This window comes from Ixodes scapularis, unplaced genomic scaffold (assembly GCF_016920785.2).
Source record: "Ixodes scapularis isolate PalLabHiFi unplaced genomic scaffold, ASM1692078v2 ptg001583l_1__unscaffolded, whole genome shotgun sequence".
NCBI lineage: Eukaryota > Metazoa > Arthropoda > Arachnida > Ixodida > Ixodidae > Ixodes > Ixodes scapularis.
In genome coordinates this window covers 218639-237209 of record NW_024610169.1, presented here as the reverse complement: position 1 = coordinate 237209, position 18571 = coordinate 218639, and the positions used below count along the sequence as shown (strand labels likewise).

General features: G+C 44.5%; 1 protein-coding gene across 1 annotated transcript in view; it reads left to right on the top strand.

Annotated features, from left to right (window-relative positions):
• Window positions 1–1194: 1194 nt before the first annotated feature.
• LOC8036567 (flavin-containing monooxygenase 5-like) overlaps window positions 1195–18571 on the top strand; it is a 110637-nt gene continuing 93260 nt past the window's right edge. Inside the window, exons 1-2 of the mRNA XM_040206520.2 lie at window positions 1195–1427; window positions 7314–7731. Coding sequence (XP_040062454.2) covers window positions 1195–1427; window positions 7314–7731 — 651 coding nt within the window. The remainder of the gene's footprint in view (window positions 1428–7313; window positions 7732–18571) is intronic.

Below are 18571 nucleotides of genomic sequence, written 5' to 3'. Positions count from 1 at the left end.
GTTTAAAACCGTTCTGCCCGTTTTATTCTAGGTAACTATCACCGCATTGCCAGTGTTAGCTCCATGAAAATCACCTTGTCCCTGCCTAACCTCTCTCTCCGACAAAAAGTTGCTCGTTTGTGTCTTTTTCACAAGATCTATCATGCTAACCCGTACTTAAAGCAACGTCTTTTCATCCCACCGTCCTACATTTCACCTCGCATCGATCATCACCTGAAAGTTAGAATTTGTAAATGTAATACCAACGCATTTCTACTATCATTCTTCCCTAAAACTTCTTTGGAATGGAATCACCTTCCGACTTCCGTAATTTATAATATTGATACCCAAATGTTTAAAAATGCTATAAACACTCTTTACTGTCCTGAGCCGCCATGATATGTTATGTACTCGGCCCTTTTGTTTCTTTTTGTGTGTTATTTTGTTACTCCCACTCCCCTCTTTAATGCCGATTGGCCTTGAGGGTATTTAAATAAATAAATAAATAAATAATGACGTGCCAATGTGTATCCTGATTTATCTATCTCGAAGCTAAAGTAATATAGATTATGCATAAACTTCAGGCTAAGACACTTTCGTCGTATTTGTAAAGGTTTCCCTCCGAGTTTGAGATTTGCAAGACACTATCGTGAAAATTGTAGTTATTTAGCACCACATCTCGCAGCCTCATTTTAAATTCCTTCGATTTTGTTTATACTTATTCTGCATGTGCGGGTCCCAAATGATACAGGCATAGTCCATAATCGGGAGGGCGTAATAAATATAGAAGGAATTCTTTCAAGTGAGCCATAACGTTTCTGTAGTTGCGACGCATAATGGGCGGCGTGCCACTAGCCTTAGAGCACAATTACTTCACGGGATTATTCCATCTCAAATCATCGCTTAGGCGAACCCTGAGATATGTTGCCTTAGTACCAAGCTCTAAAAAATGATTGTTTAGTTTGAAAACAGCAGGGACCATTTTAAGTTTTATAGTGAGTCGAACATGGACACCATTTGGATACATTCACATACATTTTCCATCTATCACACCACTCTGTAGGTTTTGAGCGTCGTCGTCACCGGACATTTCCCTGTATAAAACTAAGTCGGCAGCATACAACCTGATACTCGATGTAATTCCATGTGTGATATCATTATTAAAGATTAGAAGAAGGAGAGGGCCTAAAATTAATTGAGATTTCTTTTAGTATCATGCAGCGCAGCAGCAATGACAAAAAGCCACTGCGTGTCTGCATTGTCGGAGGCGGATCGAGCGGCATCCTAGCTGCACGTCAGATGCTTGACGAGGGCTTCCAGCCAGTCATCTACGAGCTGTCGTCCAGCCTGGGTGGCCTGTGGGCCTACCGCGGCGACAGCGAGGAAGGCCTACCGTCCGTCATGAGGTCTACCGTCATAAACAGCAGCAAGGAACTGGGCGCATTCAGGCACGTACTCTAGAATAATTTTGACCATCTTGGGAGGCAGGTTTCCCCCAAAGTCACTGGACTTTGGCAAAGTAGCCCACTTGCCTTCTTTACCTATTAGCCGGAAACAAAACGAATACTAACATTCAGATGAACCAACCTCGCAACGTGATTGGCTGATCTGTTTCAGTTGCCGTGACAATCGCCATCTTGGTCCCTTCAAATCTTTGAAGCTTCTAAAGGGTTGTTCAGATCCAGTGGCGATCGCTATGGATCATCACCGCACTGAAAGAGTTCCTCGTCACTATAAGAGACTGTGCTTACAATCAAATTATGAGTCACGCTTATCTCTGCAAATGTCTTACAACGGTCTCGTTCCTCTTGGAAATTCCGAGACAGGCAAATTAGTTTTCAATGCCGTCAAGCACCAGCACCAAATCTCGTGGTGGTGGGAAGATACGAGCTTGTCGCACATCTTCGCACCGCCACGAGATGCGGCGTTGCACGTCGTGGCGGCGCGGCATCTTGGTACACAAGGGAAATCTCGATAAAGCAACCTGTCACCTGGAATATACCTTTTGCTAAATTTCTCAAGCGCTAAGGAGCATGCTGCGAGTATAGTGACACGCGCTGCAGGTGCTGGCATCAGCAGCAGTAACTTTTCTTAAGCAAATGCCTAAAACAAATGGCATCCGGCACACGGGCCTAACAACGCTTTATTTTGATGTTTCACTTCGAATGTTTTATATTTGAATGCGAGCGTGTGTGGCGCCCGTATATACGTTACCAGCGTTATCCTTGATGCTTGTGTAATTTAACGATATGTACACTGATATCGGCTAACAAAGAATCAAGAGGTCATATATAAATTATAATTACATGAACCAAACCATACGGGGAGCTTGGCGCTACTTTCAAAGGATCCAATGAATTTAGTTTAGTATACAACGCCGTCAAAGTTACTGGCGTGAACGCGTGGCTTCATCTATGGTTTTGTTTGCGAGAGAACGCGTGCAAATGATCTACGAGATTAAACCACATGCACGAGCTAGCAGCTTGGACAGCAGCGTTGTACACTAATTATGAAACAGAGTAAAGTCCTACTTCATCAACAGACAGCAACAATAGGTAATGATGAACTTCAAGCACATGCAGCATGCTCGTAGAGATATCTTTTGCAGGCACGCAATCTCTCTGGCTTACTTCACGAGCACCGCAAAAAGCGCAACCCAGCATTCCCGTGGGGTTCGTGAAGCACAGACGGCTGTCTCCGGGAAATCGCAAGTCTGCGATCTCCCGGAGGCAGCCGTCTCCGCTGCCTTCGCAAATCCGGTATCCCGGGTTGTCGGTGACAGCCCACCGCGCAGCGCGAAAGCGCGACGGACAGCGGGATGCGCGTGCGTTCTCTCAGACGAGGGTTTCCAACCTGAATCGGCGCTGAAAGCGCGCTCTCTATAATGCAAAAGAGCGAATGTAAGATGTATTTCCACAGTATAGTATCTGGGCTGTGCGTCTCACGAAATTGCGTGTAGCGCATTGAAGCCTTAGTGCTCTTGAATGGAGGTAATCGCAAGTGGAAGTTTATCGCACCCGCTAATTTAAATACTGGCTTCTATGCAAAGCTGTGACGTCATACTCCCACTGCGTTATCGTTTGGTGCGCGCGCTGATTGTTGCCTGTTCCTGCCGTCTCCAGCGTCCTGCTGCTGTCCGTTCTCTTTCGCGTCCCCTCGAGGCGCCAAGCAAAGGCGTCGGGCTGTGGATCGCACAAACCGAGGTTCGATTCCCACTGAGTCGCTTGGCAAATCTCGAGAAAATATTCCCGCCTCGTTACGAGTAGGTACGAGAAATTCTGAATAAGAGCCCCTTCGTTTTCTTTAGCATTCCCTACTATGGGTTGTGCATCCTTTATGTTTCCCTGGCCTTTGTGTAGCCTTTTTCCTATTACACTCGAGCTAGACACTTTTCGCACAGGATCCAGCCGATATTGTGCTCGTATGCATTCTATAAAGGTTCATTCGAAAGTACCCTGAAAACTTAAGGTGAAACAAAAACAATCACATGCGGTTGAGGAGTAATGTAATCTTAAAGTGGTAAAGGGTGTCCCCGCCCCTAAAAAAACTAAAACAAAACAGTTTTAGTAACTGAAAAATATATGCATCACCGAACGGTCATTTTCCGCCCAAATGTATCGCTAGAGGAGCGAACCAGATGCCAAAGTTTCATAACCAAGCATAATGTTATTAACAAGTGTTAGGCGATTTTAAGAATTTTTTAAAAGAAAAATTGCAGCCGACAGAGTTCTCGGATAGAAAGACCAAAAACGGGAAAAAATGCTCCCCGTTTTTCCATTAAACAATTTTAAAATATCACAACTTTTGAATAAGACAACGCATTATACTGAAACTTCGGCATCTGGTTCCGACATCTAGTGCTGCATTTTTCTGTAGAATAAATGTTCAGTGATGCCTATTTTAATTCTGCGATAAATAAACATTGTATTTACTTATTGTGCGTTTGTTTAGATTTTTGTTTTCTTGGGCGGGAAGGGGGGGGGGGCAGAGGGGGACACGAGTACATTGGGAGTGTGAAATACGTTTGGAAAAGTTTTCGTTTTTTCGATGACCTTCAGAGAATTACTGGTATTGTTAAATAGCAGGAAGGTTCTGTTAATACAAAAACAAATATTCTCTAAAATAAATTTTACTTATCAGGGAAACAAGCTGCAAGTGAAAAGTTTCGGTCAAACATTCGCTGCATCAGAAGCTCTCAAATCTGGAGCGATATTTTCGTCATCGTCTGAAAACCCGCCGCGCACTGAAGCAAAGGCTGCTTATATCCGCGGTATTCCGTTTCGCAAAAGTACCAACTACCAGCTCGAAACAAGGTTTTATTCGATCAGTTTATGGTTATTTGGCAGGCTGTGAGATCGCAGCGCTTCCCGATATAAAAAGCAAGGAACAAAAGGGGGACCGAAAAGCGCAGCATCAGTTGGTCAAGCCTTTGTGATTCGATGTTTTTGAAGTTGGATCGAAAAGCACAGGGGCCAAAGTAGAAATTCAATGCCGCAGTTTTCTAAACCGCCCGCTACAGACGAAAAGCTGTGCGGGGTGCAGCGTTTCCGCAGCGTTGCCAAGACGCAAGCTTCTCCTTCGTTTCTAATTCTCGAATAAGGTGCTTTAAAGAGAACTATGAATTAGATGTTATACAAATCGTGGATCCAACTGCAATCAATGGCAGGAGGTGCTGAGCAGCCTCACCAACTAATGCTTCATTGAAGCGTGATTCAAGTGCAAAGATAAATGCGTTTGCAACTGATCCCTTGTGCATCGTTTGCGAAAGCGCCCCCTATTGAGAAAGAAAGATATTCAACCATACATTCCATATAGCATATTACCCCATAAAAGAACCCTTTGATGTATTATGTTATTCTCTCTCAATAAAAAGACGCGCAGGCCAATTGGATGTTTGATCATGGTCGTTTACCATATTTACTCTGTTAGAAGGCCCGTAAATGGCAGTGTTGTCGTTCTTCTGCCTTTAATAATTTCAGTTAGCATAATTTGAATTCAATAGATCAGACGCAAAACACCGACACTATTTTGACCATCTTGGTATGCGAACGCAAACGGAGACAAAGGACTAACAAAAACACATCAGACAAGGACAGCCTTCGTTGGAATCTGTTCGCATACCAAGATGTTTAACCAAAAACGTCTCCCAATTTTATTTATCTTGAGCATTCTTATGAGCGTAATACGTGTATAATTTAAGAAAGAATGTCTCGAAGCAATCAAAATTGTTAATTGTGCTGACAAAGCTGCTTCATTTGGATTTTTTGTTTGGTATTATGACCCATCTCTCGTATGGCCACACGTTGTCGTTTCTTTGTTTTGTTTTTTCGCTTGCTTTTTTTTTTAAGTAAAGCTCCTTCTCCAAGAGTTTCTATGAGAAAACTGCGCCTAAAGTTAAAAATGGAGACAAAGCGGCTTAGATTCCCTGACCAATTTAGATCTACAGTTCTCGACACTGTCAGCGGAGAAACGATACCAGCTCGTTTTACTTTAAAATGGTATTGACCGGCACCTAATTTTACTGCGTACGTTTGTGCTCTAAAGGACAATTTTCAACACGACTACAATTTTAGATTACAGCCTTTACACATCAAAACAAGAAATTAAAAAAAAAACAGGGATCATTTTTTCTTTAAATTATGAAAGCAGCTGAACTTATAGAAAGTATATGAAGAGAGGTAGAATAAAAGACATCCGATCGCTGGTCGAATATCCTATCTCTCCTCTTATTCCAAGTATGTATAGTCAACTAGCTTAACTCCTTTTCATCGTAAGGGATCAACTCTTGGCATTCGCATCATCATGACATGTGTATCTGAGGTAACTTCCTTTCCTGGCACATAAGTTGACAATTCTAGTGTTATCTCCCATTCATTGGGCCAGGTTAAAAGTACCGTAGGTCCCTTTGATATCGGTGAATCAGCCCGCGCACCAGGATTGCTAGCACATGCCACTCGCGGAGGATCGCCAATTGATCCGCAGTCAACCGTAATCGATCAATCGTTTTATTTATGGCCTTCAAGCCAACGGAGACCCTAGACAAAAAGCTGCCAATGGCAGCTTGACAAGGTCTGGGGCGCGTCTCAAATTTGTCAGCAGGACATCCATTCAGAACACAAAAGGATATTACATGCAAAGGAAAGACACGCTGAGTAATCTCTTCATACATACAACTTCTAACAGCATTATTCAAAAAGAAAAAAATATTCGCAGAACTTGTGACAGATTGAAAAGATATACAGCTACACATAGAAGAAAATTACGCAAAACAACACAAGGCGCGCATACGCATAACTTCCAACAGCACTGTACAAAATGCAAAATTTATACTAAGGTATGGGTATGCCCAAGAAATTTCACGGAACAATTCACAAGAAATGCATAAGTAATGAATTCCTTCCCATTTGATATATATCAATATTATTATTAAGAAGATAATTAAGTAATAAAGGCAGACGATATGGTAGTTGACTGGTAAGTATAGTTAGTACGAGCTCGTGGTAGAACCAAAAAGAAATATTAAATAAATGTCCAACGGCGCTTTCCGGCAATATTTTTGTTGATATGTTGGCGTTTACTTATTTCAGTAAATATATGTACTATCCATTTTTCGGAAAGACGGGTGTTGAAACTACGAGGATATTCGGAGAGCTCCGACATCTTGTATAAAAGCGAAGCGTGCTCAGGAGATAAAAAACAAAAGCTGCACAGTAATCTACAGTCATACATCTTATCAAGATTAATTATTTTATATTTGGCAAACAAAGGTTTGGTGTGAGCGTGATAGTGCTCATTGGCAATATAACGAAGCATCTTTTTATGAAGTAAAGTAAGTTTTTCTATGTCAGTTTGTGTAGTTGTCCCACAAACAAGATGGCAATAATTAATGTAAGACTGAAATAGTGAATAGTAGATTTGTAATTTCACGTTAACTGGGAAAATATTGCGGCAGTGTGACATAACTCCAACCACCCTAGACAGCTTCGTAACAAGATAATTGACATGGACATTCCACAAAAGTTGTTGAGAAAAAATATTCCGAGCGTTTTATGTTGTTCCACTAACTCTGATTGGTACGGTGCCTATTGTAATATTATGATTAATTGGCAGATCCCTGCTCTTTGGTCGAAAAACTATAGCTTTCATTTTCTGGATGTTAATTTTAAGGCCATTGTTGTTGGACCATATATGGTCCAACAACAATGGCTTGATAGTACTTGAATGATTGCTCGAATATTCATTTTCATTCTAATTAACTGTTATTCTTATTTTTTTTTCACTATTTATAAAGGCCTATAAATCAAGACAGCGTCCACGGTTCTCTATTTCTGCAGCGACTTTCCCCCTCCCAAAGAGGCTCCCAACTTCATGCACCACACCAAGATGTTGGCGTACATCAGGAGCTACGCAGACCATTTTGGCATCACGGGTAAAGTACGCCTGCGTCACGAAGTCCTCCGGGTAACACAAGCTAAGGATTACGACTCCACTGGTCGCTGGGATGTCCTCGTCAAGGATCTCAACGGCGACGTCGAGTGCAGAGAGACCTTCGACGCAGTGCTGCTGGCCTCGGGGCACTACGGGTTCCCGAACGTTCCCAAATTCAAAGGCCAGGAAAACTTCAAGGGCAGGATCGTCCATACCCACAGCCTCAAGGTCCCGGACCAGTTCAAGGACAGGAGGGTCGCCGTCGTGGGCATCGGCAACTCCGGTGTCGACGCTGCCGTTGACGCTTGCCATGTGGCTGCAGAGGTAAATCTCATCTGCTAGAGGACGGACACAATGTATTACAGAAGGCACACACATCAACAGGATCAGGGCAATGCGTAATACCTTTCCCCGCAAAACAACAACAACAACAGAAAACTATTGCGCAAGCCAGCAAACGGAGCTGCTTGCGTTTACACTGCGTCGCCAATGGGAAACTCCGATGCGGCTCTTTTCCAAACCAACTTTCTCACTTTCGGTTTTTGACTGTTAGATTCTAAATTTTAGTGCAATATGAGCATTGACCTTATTTATTCATTTTCTAAACTGGCTAATTTGACATAACATGTAAAATATCTTACACTCCATGTCGCTGACACGTTCAGTGCAAGGGGCGACAGCGTTGCTTTTGAAAGTGCCAGTTCTACGCGCGAGTTCTCACAAGCAAGGCATTCTACTGAACTAAGCACACGCACCGGTATGCTCGTCTGCAACGTAGGCATTTATAACAAATTAGGTGTTTGTATGTACAACCGGGAGTTTGTCTGCCTCAACGTGCGAGTTGTCTCTCAGCTGTAAATGAGGAATTTGGCCAGTACGTTACAACCGCAAGCCTGGTGTCTTCAACGTGCACCACGCAGTAGTGATACACGACCGCACGCCGGCACGAGGCTCATCCAGATCGAAATGGGCGGGGGTGAGGATCGAGCCCAGGATCCTGGGCTCTGCAGAGCAAACTTTCGCTCCACGTGTTCCGAGTTGGTGCACGGAGCAGAAAAAAAGAACTCGGTAACCTACTCGGCCACCGATCGCTTTTTTTTCTTTTCTTTTTTTACAATTATAATATAAGTTACAGTATTTTATACAGGTATCCTTTACAGTACACACAGGTAGAGCGCTAAATTTAAGTTATATTATGAACGAGCAATGCGTTATTACATTATAAATATGCGTTATCTATACATTTTATACATTATTATTTACATTATGCATTATATACACTACATGTAAATTATATATATGCAATGCGTTATTTTTTATAACATAAAAGCAGTGCGTTCCATTCGCGTTCAACATTATATATTGGTAGTTTAGAAAAGCATAACAGTCATCACGATAAAGAATGTGCCAAGTACACTTTCTAAATCGACTGGTGCTGTCGTCAATTATGCTATATCAGGGGAACGAATGACATTTTTGCGACATATTTCCATTCGTCATTTTCATCACAGCGGGCCAATATGCCTTAACCTACTTGAATGGCAATTTTTTTTTTATTTACCCAGGATGTATTTGTGACAACAGCTTCAATATACATTTTACGCGTTTTCCACAAACTTTGAAGACCTAGAACTACTAAAATGTCTTGAATGTTTAGTAGCTGTTCGGCGAAATTCATGTACCGAAGGTTTTTTCTTCCGCTCCAGTCTTTTTTTCAGCACCCATTTTAAAACAACCGAAAAGAATACAGCGTCGTTTCAAATAATAAAAGCATGGGTGAACGTTTCGATAACTTTACACAGTCTACAATCAGTGCGTCTGTATGTTTCAATCCCGCGTGTGCTTAGCCACAATTTTACAGTTCTGGTACGAGAGTGAAATACAGAGTGATAGAAAGAGAGCCAGGCTCTTTAAATCGACCGGAAAATTCGATTTCTTAACCTATCGCGCTACGACTTTGTGCACCGTTGCCCACAGATGGTATGTTCCTTTTTCTTTCATTACTTTTTCCTCAGGTATGTTCGCTCTTTGCAAATCTTACAAAAAAAAAAATGGGCACATCGGGAGTGGCTCTTCTTGTAAACCCAATGACGAAGCCAAGGAGTCGCCTTTCCCCGGACACAGCATTTTGGACATAGGAATGGAAATCGAAATGCGGGTCGATAATGACACCTCGGAGGTAGATATGCGTTGTTCTTGCGATTTCCACTCGGCTCAGAAAAAATGTTGAAGGGGTCAAAGGTTGGCGCGAGGCAGTGGTGTGCATGATAGCGCATTTGGTTTAAGCTTAAGAGAAGTCTGTTATATTTTGACCAGAGAAGAATACGATCTAGATCAGCTTGTAGCTTTTTACCGAACGTACAATCGCAATAAAGATGAGAAAAGTCCTTAAAATTACCCGATTATCCTCAAAACGGCACGGGTTGTGGAGCGGACACACACAGATACACACGCGAGAGCGTCTGCTAATGAGTTAAGCTGCAGCCCCAGAAAACGCGGTGGCGTTTCAGCGAACTAGAGAAGGTACCAGATAAGCAAAACAAATGCGACGCGCTCGCGGTGGCTTGGGTGACCTGGACCAATACCATCTAGAGCACAAGGCCTGCGCGTTTTGTCCTCTAAACGTCATCGCTAGTAGATCCCCTCAGCGCCCCCTAGGTAGCCCGGATCAGTGTCGTTGTCTGCTCCATTACGCTCCATCGTCTGCTCCATCCCCTGCTTCAGTGGTCGTGCTCAGAACGAGCTCGCATTGCTAAGACCGGCAATCTTGATGGTGCCGCATGCACGTTGCAAGTGAACTGTGACAGCTCGTTATTAGCTCGCGCTAAGCAGTCGCACACTTAGCTGTGGCCGTCAGTAAATGCGACGTAGTCCCTCCAAAAACCCACGGGAGCGGCGGCGAACGTCTATAGAAGACTCGAAGTCTACGTAAGCAGACGCTTTGCGAGCCCCGTTTCGTCACCCCAACAGCTGAAACAATTCATTACGGTCAGTCCGCTTTAAGAAGCGGAATCCACTGATCGGAACTGCAACGACAATAAAATAACAACGCGCACATAAACAAAGATAAAGCAGTCTATTTAGCGGTCTCAAACGCCACTCAAGGTGATCATGAAAAAGTGCGCAAATAAAACAAAACTTTAGTAGACGATATAAAGATAAAAATCACCCAGCAAAGAAACGCCTTGAACGACGACGATCATTGGGGCGCTTAGGGAGAAAAAAATAGAAAGCAGCAGTAAAAAAAAAAAAAAAAGAGCTTCACTTTTTTTTGTGTGGTTTGTTTCAGCTTACCTTTAATGTTGCAGCAACTTAATTATTCACGTTTGTTCGGTCTTCGCGAAGCGGAAGAAGGATTTTCTAACACATCGCAAAAACTTGTTTTCGCGATGTTGCAGACTTGTTTTCGCAGTGGTATAGGCAGGACATGACATGCCTGCCATCTCCAAGTATGCGCTACGGTATGCCCGAAGGCGGCCGGTCGATCAACACAGGATGAATCATGGCGGACGTACCGGCGTAGACAAATAAAATTCGAATATGAATGTATGAGGAGCTTGCACTTTTTAATATATTTAATCAATACCAAAAAGCACGCATGAAGATTTCGGATTCGAAACTCAATCGAAGCGAAAATAGGAGGTTATCGCGGACGACAGTAGAAAAAAACAACAACAAAGTTGCAGACGGCCCTCAAAGTGCCCGGGCAAGCGTAGCAGACGAACTGACGGTAGTAAGCGCTGAACTGAAGAAAAGAGAGCTAAAACCAGTCCAGACAAGGCAAAGCAAATTGCGCGATGGTCCGAATGTCAAGTAAACAACAAAAAATAATAATAATAAAAGCCCATAAAAGCAGGGGGAAGAGAGAACGTGACGTCGTAGCTCCTCGTCAAAAATAAAAAAAAGAAAGCAGACTGAAAAATGGAAAGAGTTGCTGACGGCGGTCCAAAGGGTGCCGACTTTTATCCTAAAAGGCAACGAAGACGTTAGTTTTCCGGGCGCTAACAATCGGAATTTGTGTACCGTATATAACTTGACCAAAATCAGCTTTTTTTTTTTTTTTTTTTTTTTTTTTTTCTTTTGCATTATGACGCTCTTCTTGTTTTGTTTTCTTTTGGACGCGCAAGAAGTCCGCTTTTCTTGTAACTTGTCAAGCTGCTAAGCGCAGTTTTTTTTTTCTCAGCCCCCCCCCCCATCTTTATTTCCTACAAGGTGGAAAATAAACACATTTATTTATTAATTTCAGTAATAGCGTCCAATTTGCATGTGCACATTTGACTTCTTCCAGAGCATACTAACATCGCAATATCGTACGTGGTTCAAACTTGCCTTTTGATCTTCATCTTATTCGTCTATTCGACAAAACGGTCATAAGCAAGACATTCATGAGAAATGGTAGCTGCAACAACGAAAGAAATTGATTGATAAGAACAGTAAAGTTGAAACGTAGCTACGTTCCATAATTTTGTACATTGCCCTTTTTTCGAAAGACTATGCCAAGGTACATTCGTGTTTTGTCTCGCTTACATAAGTTGTGACAGAATGTTTTCTTGAGGAGAGCCCCCAATATTGCAACCTGAAAGCTCTAACATCTTTCCCACGCGAAGGAAATGTCCTGCACTTTTGAGGTGGCACCTTTTTTTTTTAACATTCAAAGCAGCGAATACCCGTGAAATTTTTTTTCATTGGTCACCTCGCACGGAAATAGGCAAAACCAACGCGTTGCGGAGAATTCGTCTGCTAGCGGGGGCTCCGAGCTCGCCAAGGGCGCTCCGATCCCTTTTCGCCCGCGCTACGCGGGGCCCCTCCTCTCGTCAAGCTTCGGGGTGTTTGCCGTTTGGGGCGGGTCGGGATCTACAAACGACACGTCATTCTAAGGCCTTGTCTTCTAGGTGGTATCGTCTGGAGACCACTATTGGCGACGTGCGCGAGAAAAAGCGCCGCTGTGGTCGGCCTTTTACGATTGGCCGAATGGTGACTGTGACGTCAGCAAAGGCTTTCTCATCGACAGAAATAAGAGTAATGTAAGAACTTCCATTTTGACGGTGTTGGCAGTGTTAGTTTCTGAGTGCAGTGATCTCATGCTTCCACCATGCTAATTATAAACACCGTCAAACTTGTTCTTCGCAATTTAATGACGTCACGAGAAGAAAAAATAGCAGGGCGCCACCAAAACATCTCGCCTCTAATAAAGCCGGTCGTGGAAAATGCAGTCTGCAAACAAGAAACAATGCAATATCCGTGGTTGGAATGACGCGGGGCAAGTTTTCTTCTTGAACTCATTGCATGCGGCACACGGAGCACAAAGCTCGCGGTGACTCGCGTTCCAATCTGCATGAAGACAGTCTTTTGCATGATGTATATGAAGAAGCGCTTCAGCAGAGCGAGAGGAAGATGAGGACGTTGGGGGACTGGGCCAGAGCGCGAGCTGCTTTTTTTACCGAGGATTTTTGTTTGGAACTGGGAAGTGTGAGTAACGCATTACCTGTGATTAAAGTAGTGTTTTTTTAGTGTATTCATCAGCGCTTCGGCTTAATGGTTTTGACATTTTGGTGCCGAAACCCGGAATAAGGATCGTAAGATGGGCCACATGAGAAGGTGTCCCAAGCGTTGATGTAACGAGGCTACTGGACAAGACACCATCCAGCTTGAGAACCAAACAGGCCATAACGACGCTGCCATGGATAGGCTGAAACAGAACCGAAAAGCCCTGCGTTCACAGGTAACAAAGCTGCTGACGGAAATTGATACAGCTGCCCAAACCGAAGTGCCGATCGAGGAAGAGCTCAACGTCTTACTGACTCGTCTCAACGCGCTACATGGTCGGCTTACCGAAACGGACTCTGCCCTGGAACCATTGTTGGCAACGAGTGACATTGAACAAGAGTATGCTCGCGCCGTCGAGTGCAGCGATCGTATCGTCACCTATCGGCAAGACTGACCTTCAAGCTGCGGACCCTACACGAAAGAGCGAGTACACGCGGTCAAGAAATCGCAACAAACCGCGATAGTCCCACTTTGTCAGTCAATGTCAAGCTACCAAAACTTAAATTCTTGAAATTCAACGGACAACGTCAACAATGGCAGCCCTTCTGGGAGCGGTTCAAGCAGGTCATCCACGGTAACCCAGGACTGTCATCAGCAGAGAAGTTTCACTACTTCAGATCAGCTTTGTCGGGAGTGGCTGCCGCAGCGATTGCCGGATTACCACTATCGGCCAGCTGTAAGAAAATGCGCGGGAGATCATGAGGTCCCGTTACAGCGACGAGGCGCTGCTAGTCGATGATCACATGATGAAACTAGCAGAACGGCAGCCAGTTTGGACATCGCAAGACCTCTGAGGACTACGGCGACTACACGATGACCTCCAAGCGCATATAAGAGTACTCAAGTCTCAAAGGGTTAGCGAAGATTTTTATTCGACTCTCCCTTGCCCCTTGTACATCGGCTGATTCACGAAGATCTTGTGCTAACCTTCAAGAGAAATGTCGTTCGGAAGAAAGAGCAGCGTCGTCCAGAAGATGTGGCTGTAAAGGCGGCTGGTGAAGGAAACCAACACGCTCTAGAGCAGTCTCAGCTAAGGCAACTACCGTCACTTATACATTTTCTGAGAATTGAAGTTGAAAGTAGAGAAAGAACGAAAGTAAAAACAACAGAATCAGGAGGCACAAGAAGTAAAGCAGGAAAAGAAAGTGGAGTAGCATCTCGTGCCACAAAGCACAATTCAAAACCATGCACTAAAGGGGCGGCCACGGCACTTCTACAGAAGAGTGACAAGCCGAGCTGTGTTTTCAGCAAGTAACCAGACCACGAAACAGAGCTGTGCTCGACAACGATAGGTCTTCCCGAGAAGAGGAAGGTTTTGACGAGCTCGGGAAGATGCTTATGTTGAACCAAGGAAAACCACCTGACGAAGTAATGCAGGAGGAACATTTCTTGCTGCAACTGCCAAGGTCAACACGCATCAGTCATGTGTGACCTAATGTCCTTGTCAGGCTCAAGAAACGACAGAAGAGGACAAGAGAAAAAACTGACTTCTGCTGCTCCAGTGGCCCTGCAATCTACGATTAAAGACGGGGTCAACAAAACCGTCCTTCTACAGACAGCGATAGTGTGGAGCTTGGGATTGAAACAGAGCATTCTTGTAAGAGTGCTTGCTATTCGACGGCGGAATCCAGAGGTCTTTTGTCACATAACTACTGTCACGAAAGCTCAGATGTAAGCACCTGGGAAACGAAAGACTGACGGTAAGAGCATTTGGCGACCACATAACAGAATGAAACTTCCCCAGAGTTCTTGTGACTCTTGAAAATCAAAGAGGGGAAGTTTCCGACTGGAAGCACTTGTGACAAGCCGTATTGGTGATCAACAATTGCCCTATCCAAGAGACGAATTGTGTCGCCAACTCAAAAAAGAATGCTATACACGGCCGCGGACTTCTGCGAAGCTGAGGGACTGAACAGCCTGGACATTCTGATTGGAGGCGATTGATATTGGAACTTTGTCACAGGCCAAGTTAGGAGACTCGACGGAAAACTTCGAGCAATCAAGACGTCGATTGGCTGGACAGTACATGGTCCAACAGACCTTTCCGCATCTGTCATCCAGAGCTCAGTGATGGTCGTTCTTAGCGCAACGACAAACAGCGTAAATGCATGTGAAATCATGCAAAGGTTTTGGTACCTCAAAACGAATGGTGTAACCGACAAACCTTATCCAGAGACGGAACCCGTTACCGCGTCCTACAAAGAAACCGTTAAGAACATTATTCTTTGGTACGAGGTGGCCCTTCCGTGGAAACCCGTAGTGAATTTAGACGATAACAAACAAGTTGCCGAGAGGAGATTCCAGCAGCTAACAAGGAAGTTAACTGAGAACCCTTAGTCAATGAGGGACTGTGACGCCGCGATCCGGAAGTACACCGAAGGTGGAATTGCAGAACAAGTGTCAGATAAGGGACTGGATCTTGGAAGTTCTACATGCCGCACCTATCAGTTTGTCGAGCGTCTAGCTTGGAACTCTCTTAAATAAGGTCGACTCGAATCACCACGAGGAACAACCATTGGGCCGGGTTGCGGGAGTTTTCAAAGTGCTGGGACTAACGAGGAACATTGCCACAGACCTGTTAACATTTGCACCCCCACAAAATTGCGAGAGGTATTTGACGCTTCTTCGCACAACAAAAGCTCGAAGTCGTTGAACGACTGTTTGGAAAGCTGCCCCAACCTGAACCCGGATATCGTTGAGTTGCTTCTGAGCTTTAGGAGACATTGTATCACGCTAGTGGCCGACATCGAGAAGCCGTTTCTTCAGCTAAGAATAAAAGAAGATGATCGCTATGCGTTACGCTTTCTGTGGTATGAAACTGCCCCACAAATCGGAAGACCACTTCCTCCAATTCTAATCCGGAGAATGACGAGAGTTTCTTTTGGAATTACATCGAGGCCATTTTTATTGTCTGCGACGATAAAACATCACCTGGACACAATGAAGAACGAATATCCAGACACCGCGGTACTGCTGCAAGATTCCATTTCCGTGGATAACATTCTTACCGTTGCATCCAGCGAAGAAGGTGCCACTAAGATCTTCAAGGAATCGACAGCAAGTTTTGAGCAAGCGTCAATGAAGCTGCACAACTGGGTGTCTAACTCGAAACTCTCTTAAATAAGGTCGACTCGAATCACCACTAGGAACAACCATTGGGCCAGGTTGCGGGAGTTTTAAAAGTGCTGGGACTAACGTGGAACCCTGCCACAGACCTGTTAACATTTGCACCAGACGATGTTCCGAACTTCGTGGAGAAGCACTCAGACACAAAAAGGTTCGTCCTACAGACTACAGCCAGACTCTACGATCCCCTAGGATTCATCGCGCCATTTGTCGTGTGAGCAAAGATCCTAGCTCAACAAATCTGGAAACAGAAGATGGAGTGAGACGACCTACTGTCTCTTGACCTGCGAAGTGAAGGGCACCGATCGTGTGCCGACTTCCATTGTTATTCGACGTCATGGTGCCACGTTTTTGCAGACAGGGAATAGAGGGAGTGACGATCAAGACAAACCTGCACGTCTTTGCCGATACAAGTTCTCAGGCGTGTGTAGCCGTAGCGTGCATAACTATGACAAATGATTCCGGCACCACGACATCCACAATACTGCTTTGCAAGTCTCGAGTGGCTCCTCTAAAATAAATTTCTATAGCAAGGCTAGAACTGTTGGGATGCCTTTTAGCAACTAGACTAACCGTCTGCATTAAAACCTAGCTGCAGGAGAACATCCACAAAGTGCACTTGTGGACCGATGCGAAGATAGCTCTTCATTGGATCCTCGGAGAAAGAAACGACTGGATACAGTTTGTAAAAAACAGAGTCGTTGAAATCCAGCGAAACTCTGATCCTTGCTCTTGGAAACACTGCCCAGGCAAAGAGAACCCAGCTAACCTGGTGCCAAGAGGAATCACAGCCATGGAGTTTCTCAACCATGAAGTATGCTGGAAAGGACCTAGCTAGTTAAAAGTACGAGAGCAGTGGCCAGAGAAGTCTGGACCGCAAGAAATCAGTATAGAAGAAACAGAAAAAAAGGTGGCAGCATTGCCCACGGCAACAGGAGACCAAACGATGGTTCCAGAAATTGAGCGCTTTAGCACAGCTATGCGACTTCGGAGAACGATGGCGTGGGTACTCCGTTTTATAATGAAGTCTAAAAGAATTAGCGCTCAAACTGGACCCCTAACCACGGAAGAATTGAACAGAGCCGAAAGATATATAATAAAGAATGTACAACGTAGAGCCTTCAAACATGAGATAAAGAATCTTCAAGACGCCAAGAAACTATCGCTAGATTCTTCTATAAGAGACATTCCTCTTTTTTGAATAACGAGGGAATACTTCGGTTAGAAGGAAGTCTACAGTTCTCCGATAAATCCTTCAAGAAGGCATCCCGTTGAGCTACCAAAAGACGACCACTTTTTGAAATTGATGATAACTGAAGTACATCGTAGACTATTGCACGCGGGAGTGCGTTAAACACTCGTGCAATTGCGGGAGTGCTACTGGATCGTGAGAGCTCGGCAGATGATTAAAAAAGAAATCAAGAAATTCATCGCATGTCAAGGGCTGAAAGCTAGACCAGTGTCAGAAGTGACGGCACCCTTGCCCGCAGATCGTGTCACAGAAGCGGAAGCCTTTGAGGTCGTGGGTGTTGATTTGCGGGACCCGTATGGGTTACAGCGAGGAAAACAAAGAGGAAGGCATATCTCACGTTGTTCACGTGTGCAGTTACCAGGGCAGTACACTTGGAAATGATACCGGACATGACGGCAGAAACATTCCTGCGTGCGTTCCGACGATTAAGGGCGTGCCGAGGGTGATTTACTCTGACAATACGTTGGCGTTTAAGAGAAGCAAGAGAGACTTAAGTGAGCTTTGGAATATTCTACGAGATGAAGTGCGGAATAACTTCGCCAATAGCAGGATACAATGCAAATTCATTGCAGAACGTACCCCGTAGTGGGGCGGATTTATGAGCGCTTGATCAGGTCAGTCAAGAACACTTCGAAGAAAGCCATCGGACGACGAGTCCTGACTGAAGAGTTAGTGACTCTCCTCATTGAGGTGGAAGCAATCATTAATTCTCGACCGTTGATCTACACGTACAGTGAAGCGCAAGAACCTCAGCCACTATCACCGTCGCACTTCACGACAGGGAAGACTTACGTCGTTACCAAAATTGTCCGGCTCCGACTTGCAAAACGGAGACGCAGAATCGCTGCGAAGGCTCTGGGAACTCAGAGAAGACTTTCTTAAAGCGTTCTGGCAAAGGTGGTCAAAGGAATACCTAACGGAACTCTGATCACTGTACAAGACAAGGAGGTCAAACCGGAAACTCAGAGTTTGGGAGCTGGTTATTCTACACGAACGCCAGCAACCACGCCAGTTCTGGGAGGTGGGAGTTGTGAAAACATTGTTTTCCGGAAGAGACGGAACACTACGAGTGTGCGAGATCCGATTTTCCGCTGGTGCGGTTGTAAAACGACCAACAAAACTTGTGTGGGTAAAAATTGGTTAAAAAGTGGTTAAAAACTTGGAAAGTTGTTAAAAATGAAGTTCGTTCCCTTTTCGGAGGTGGATGAAGAAACCATTCAGCGGAGCGAGAAGACGAAG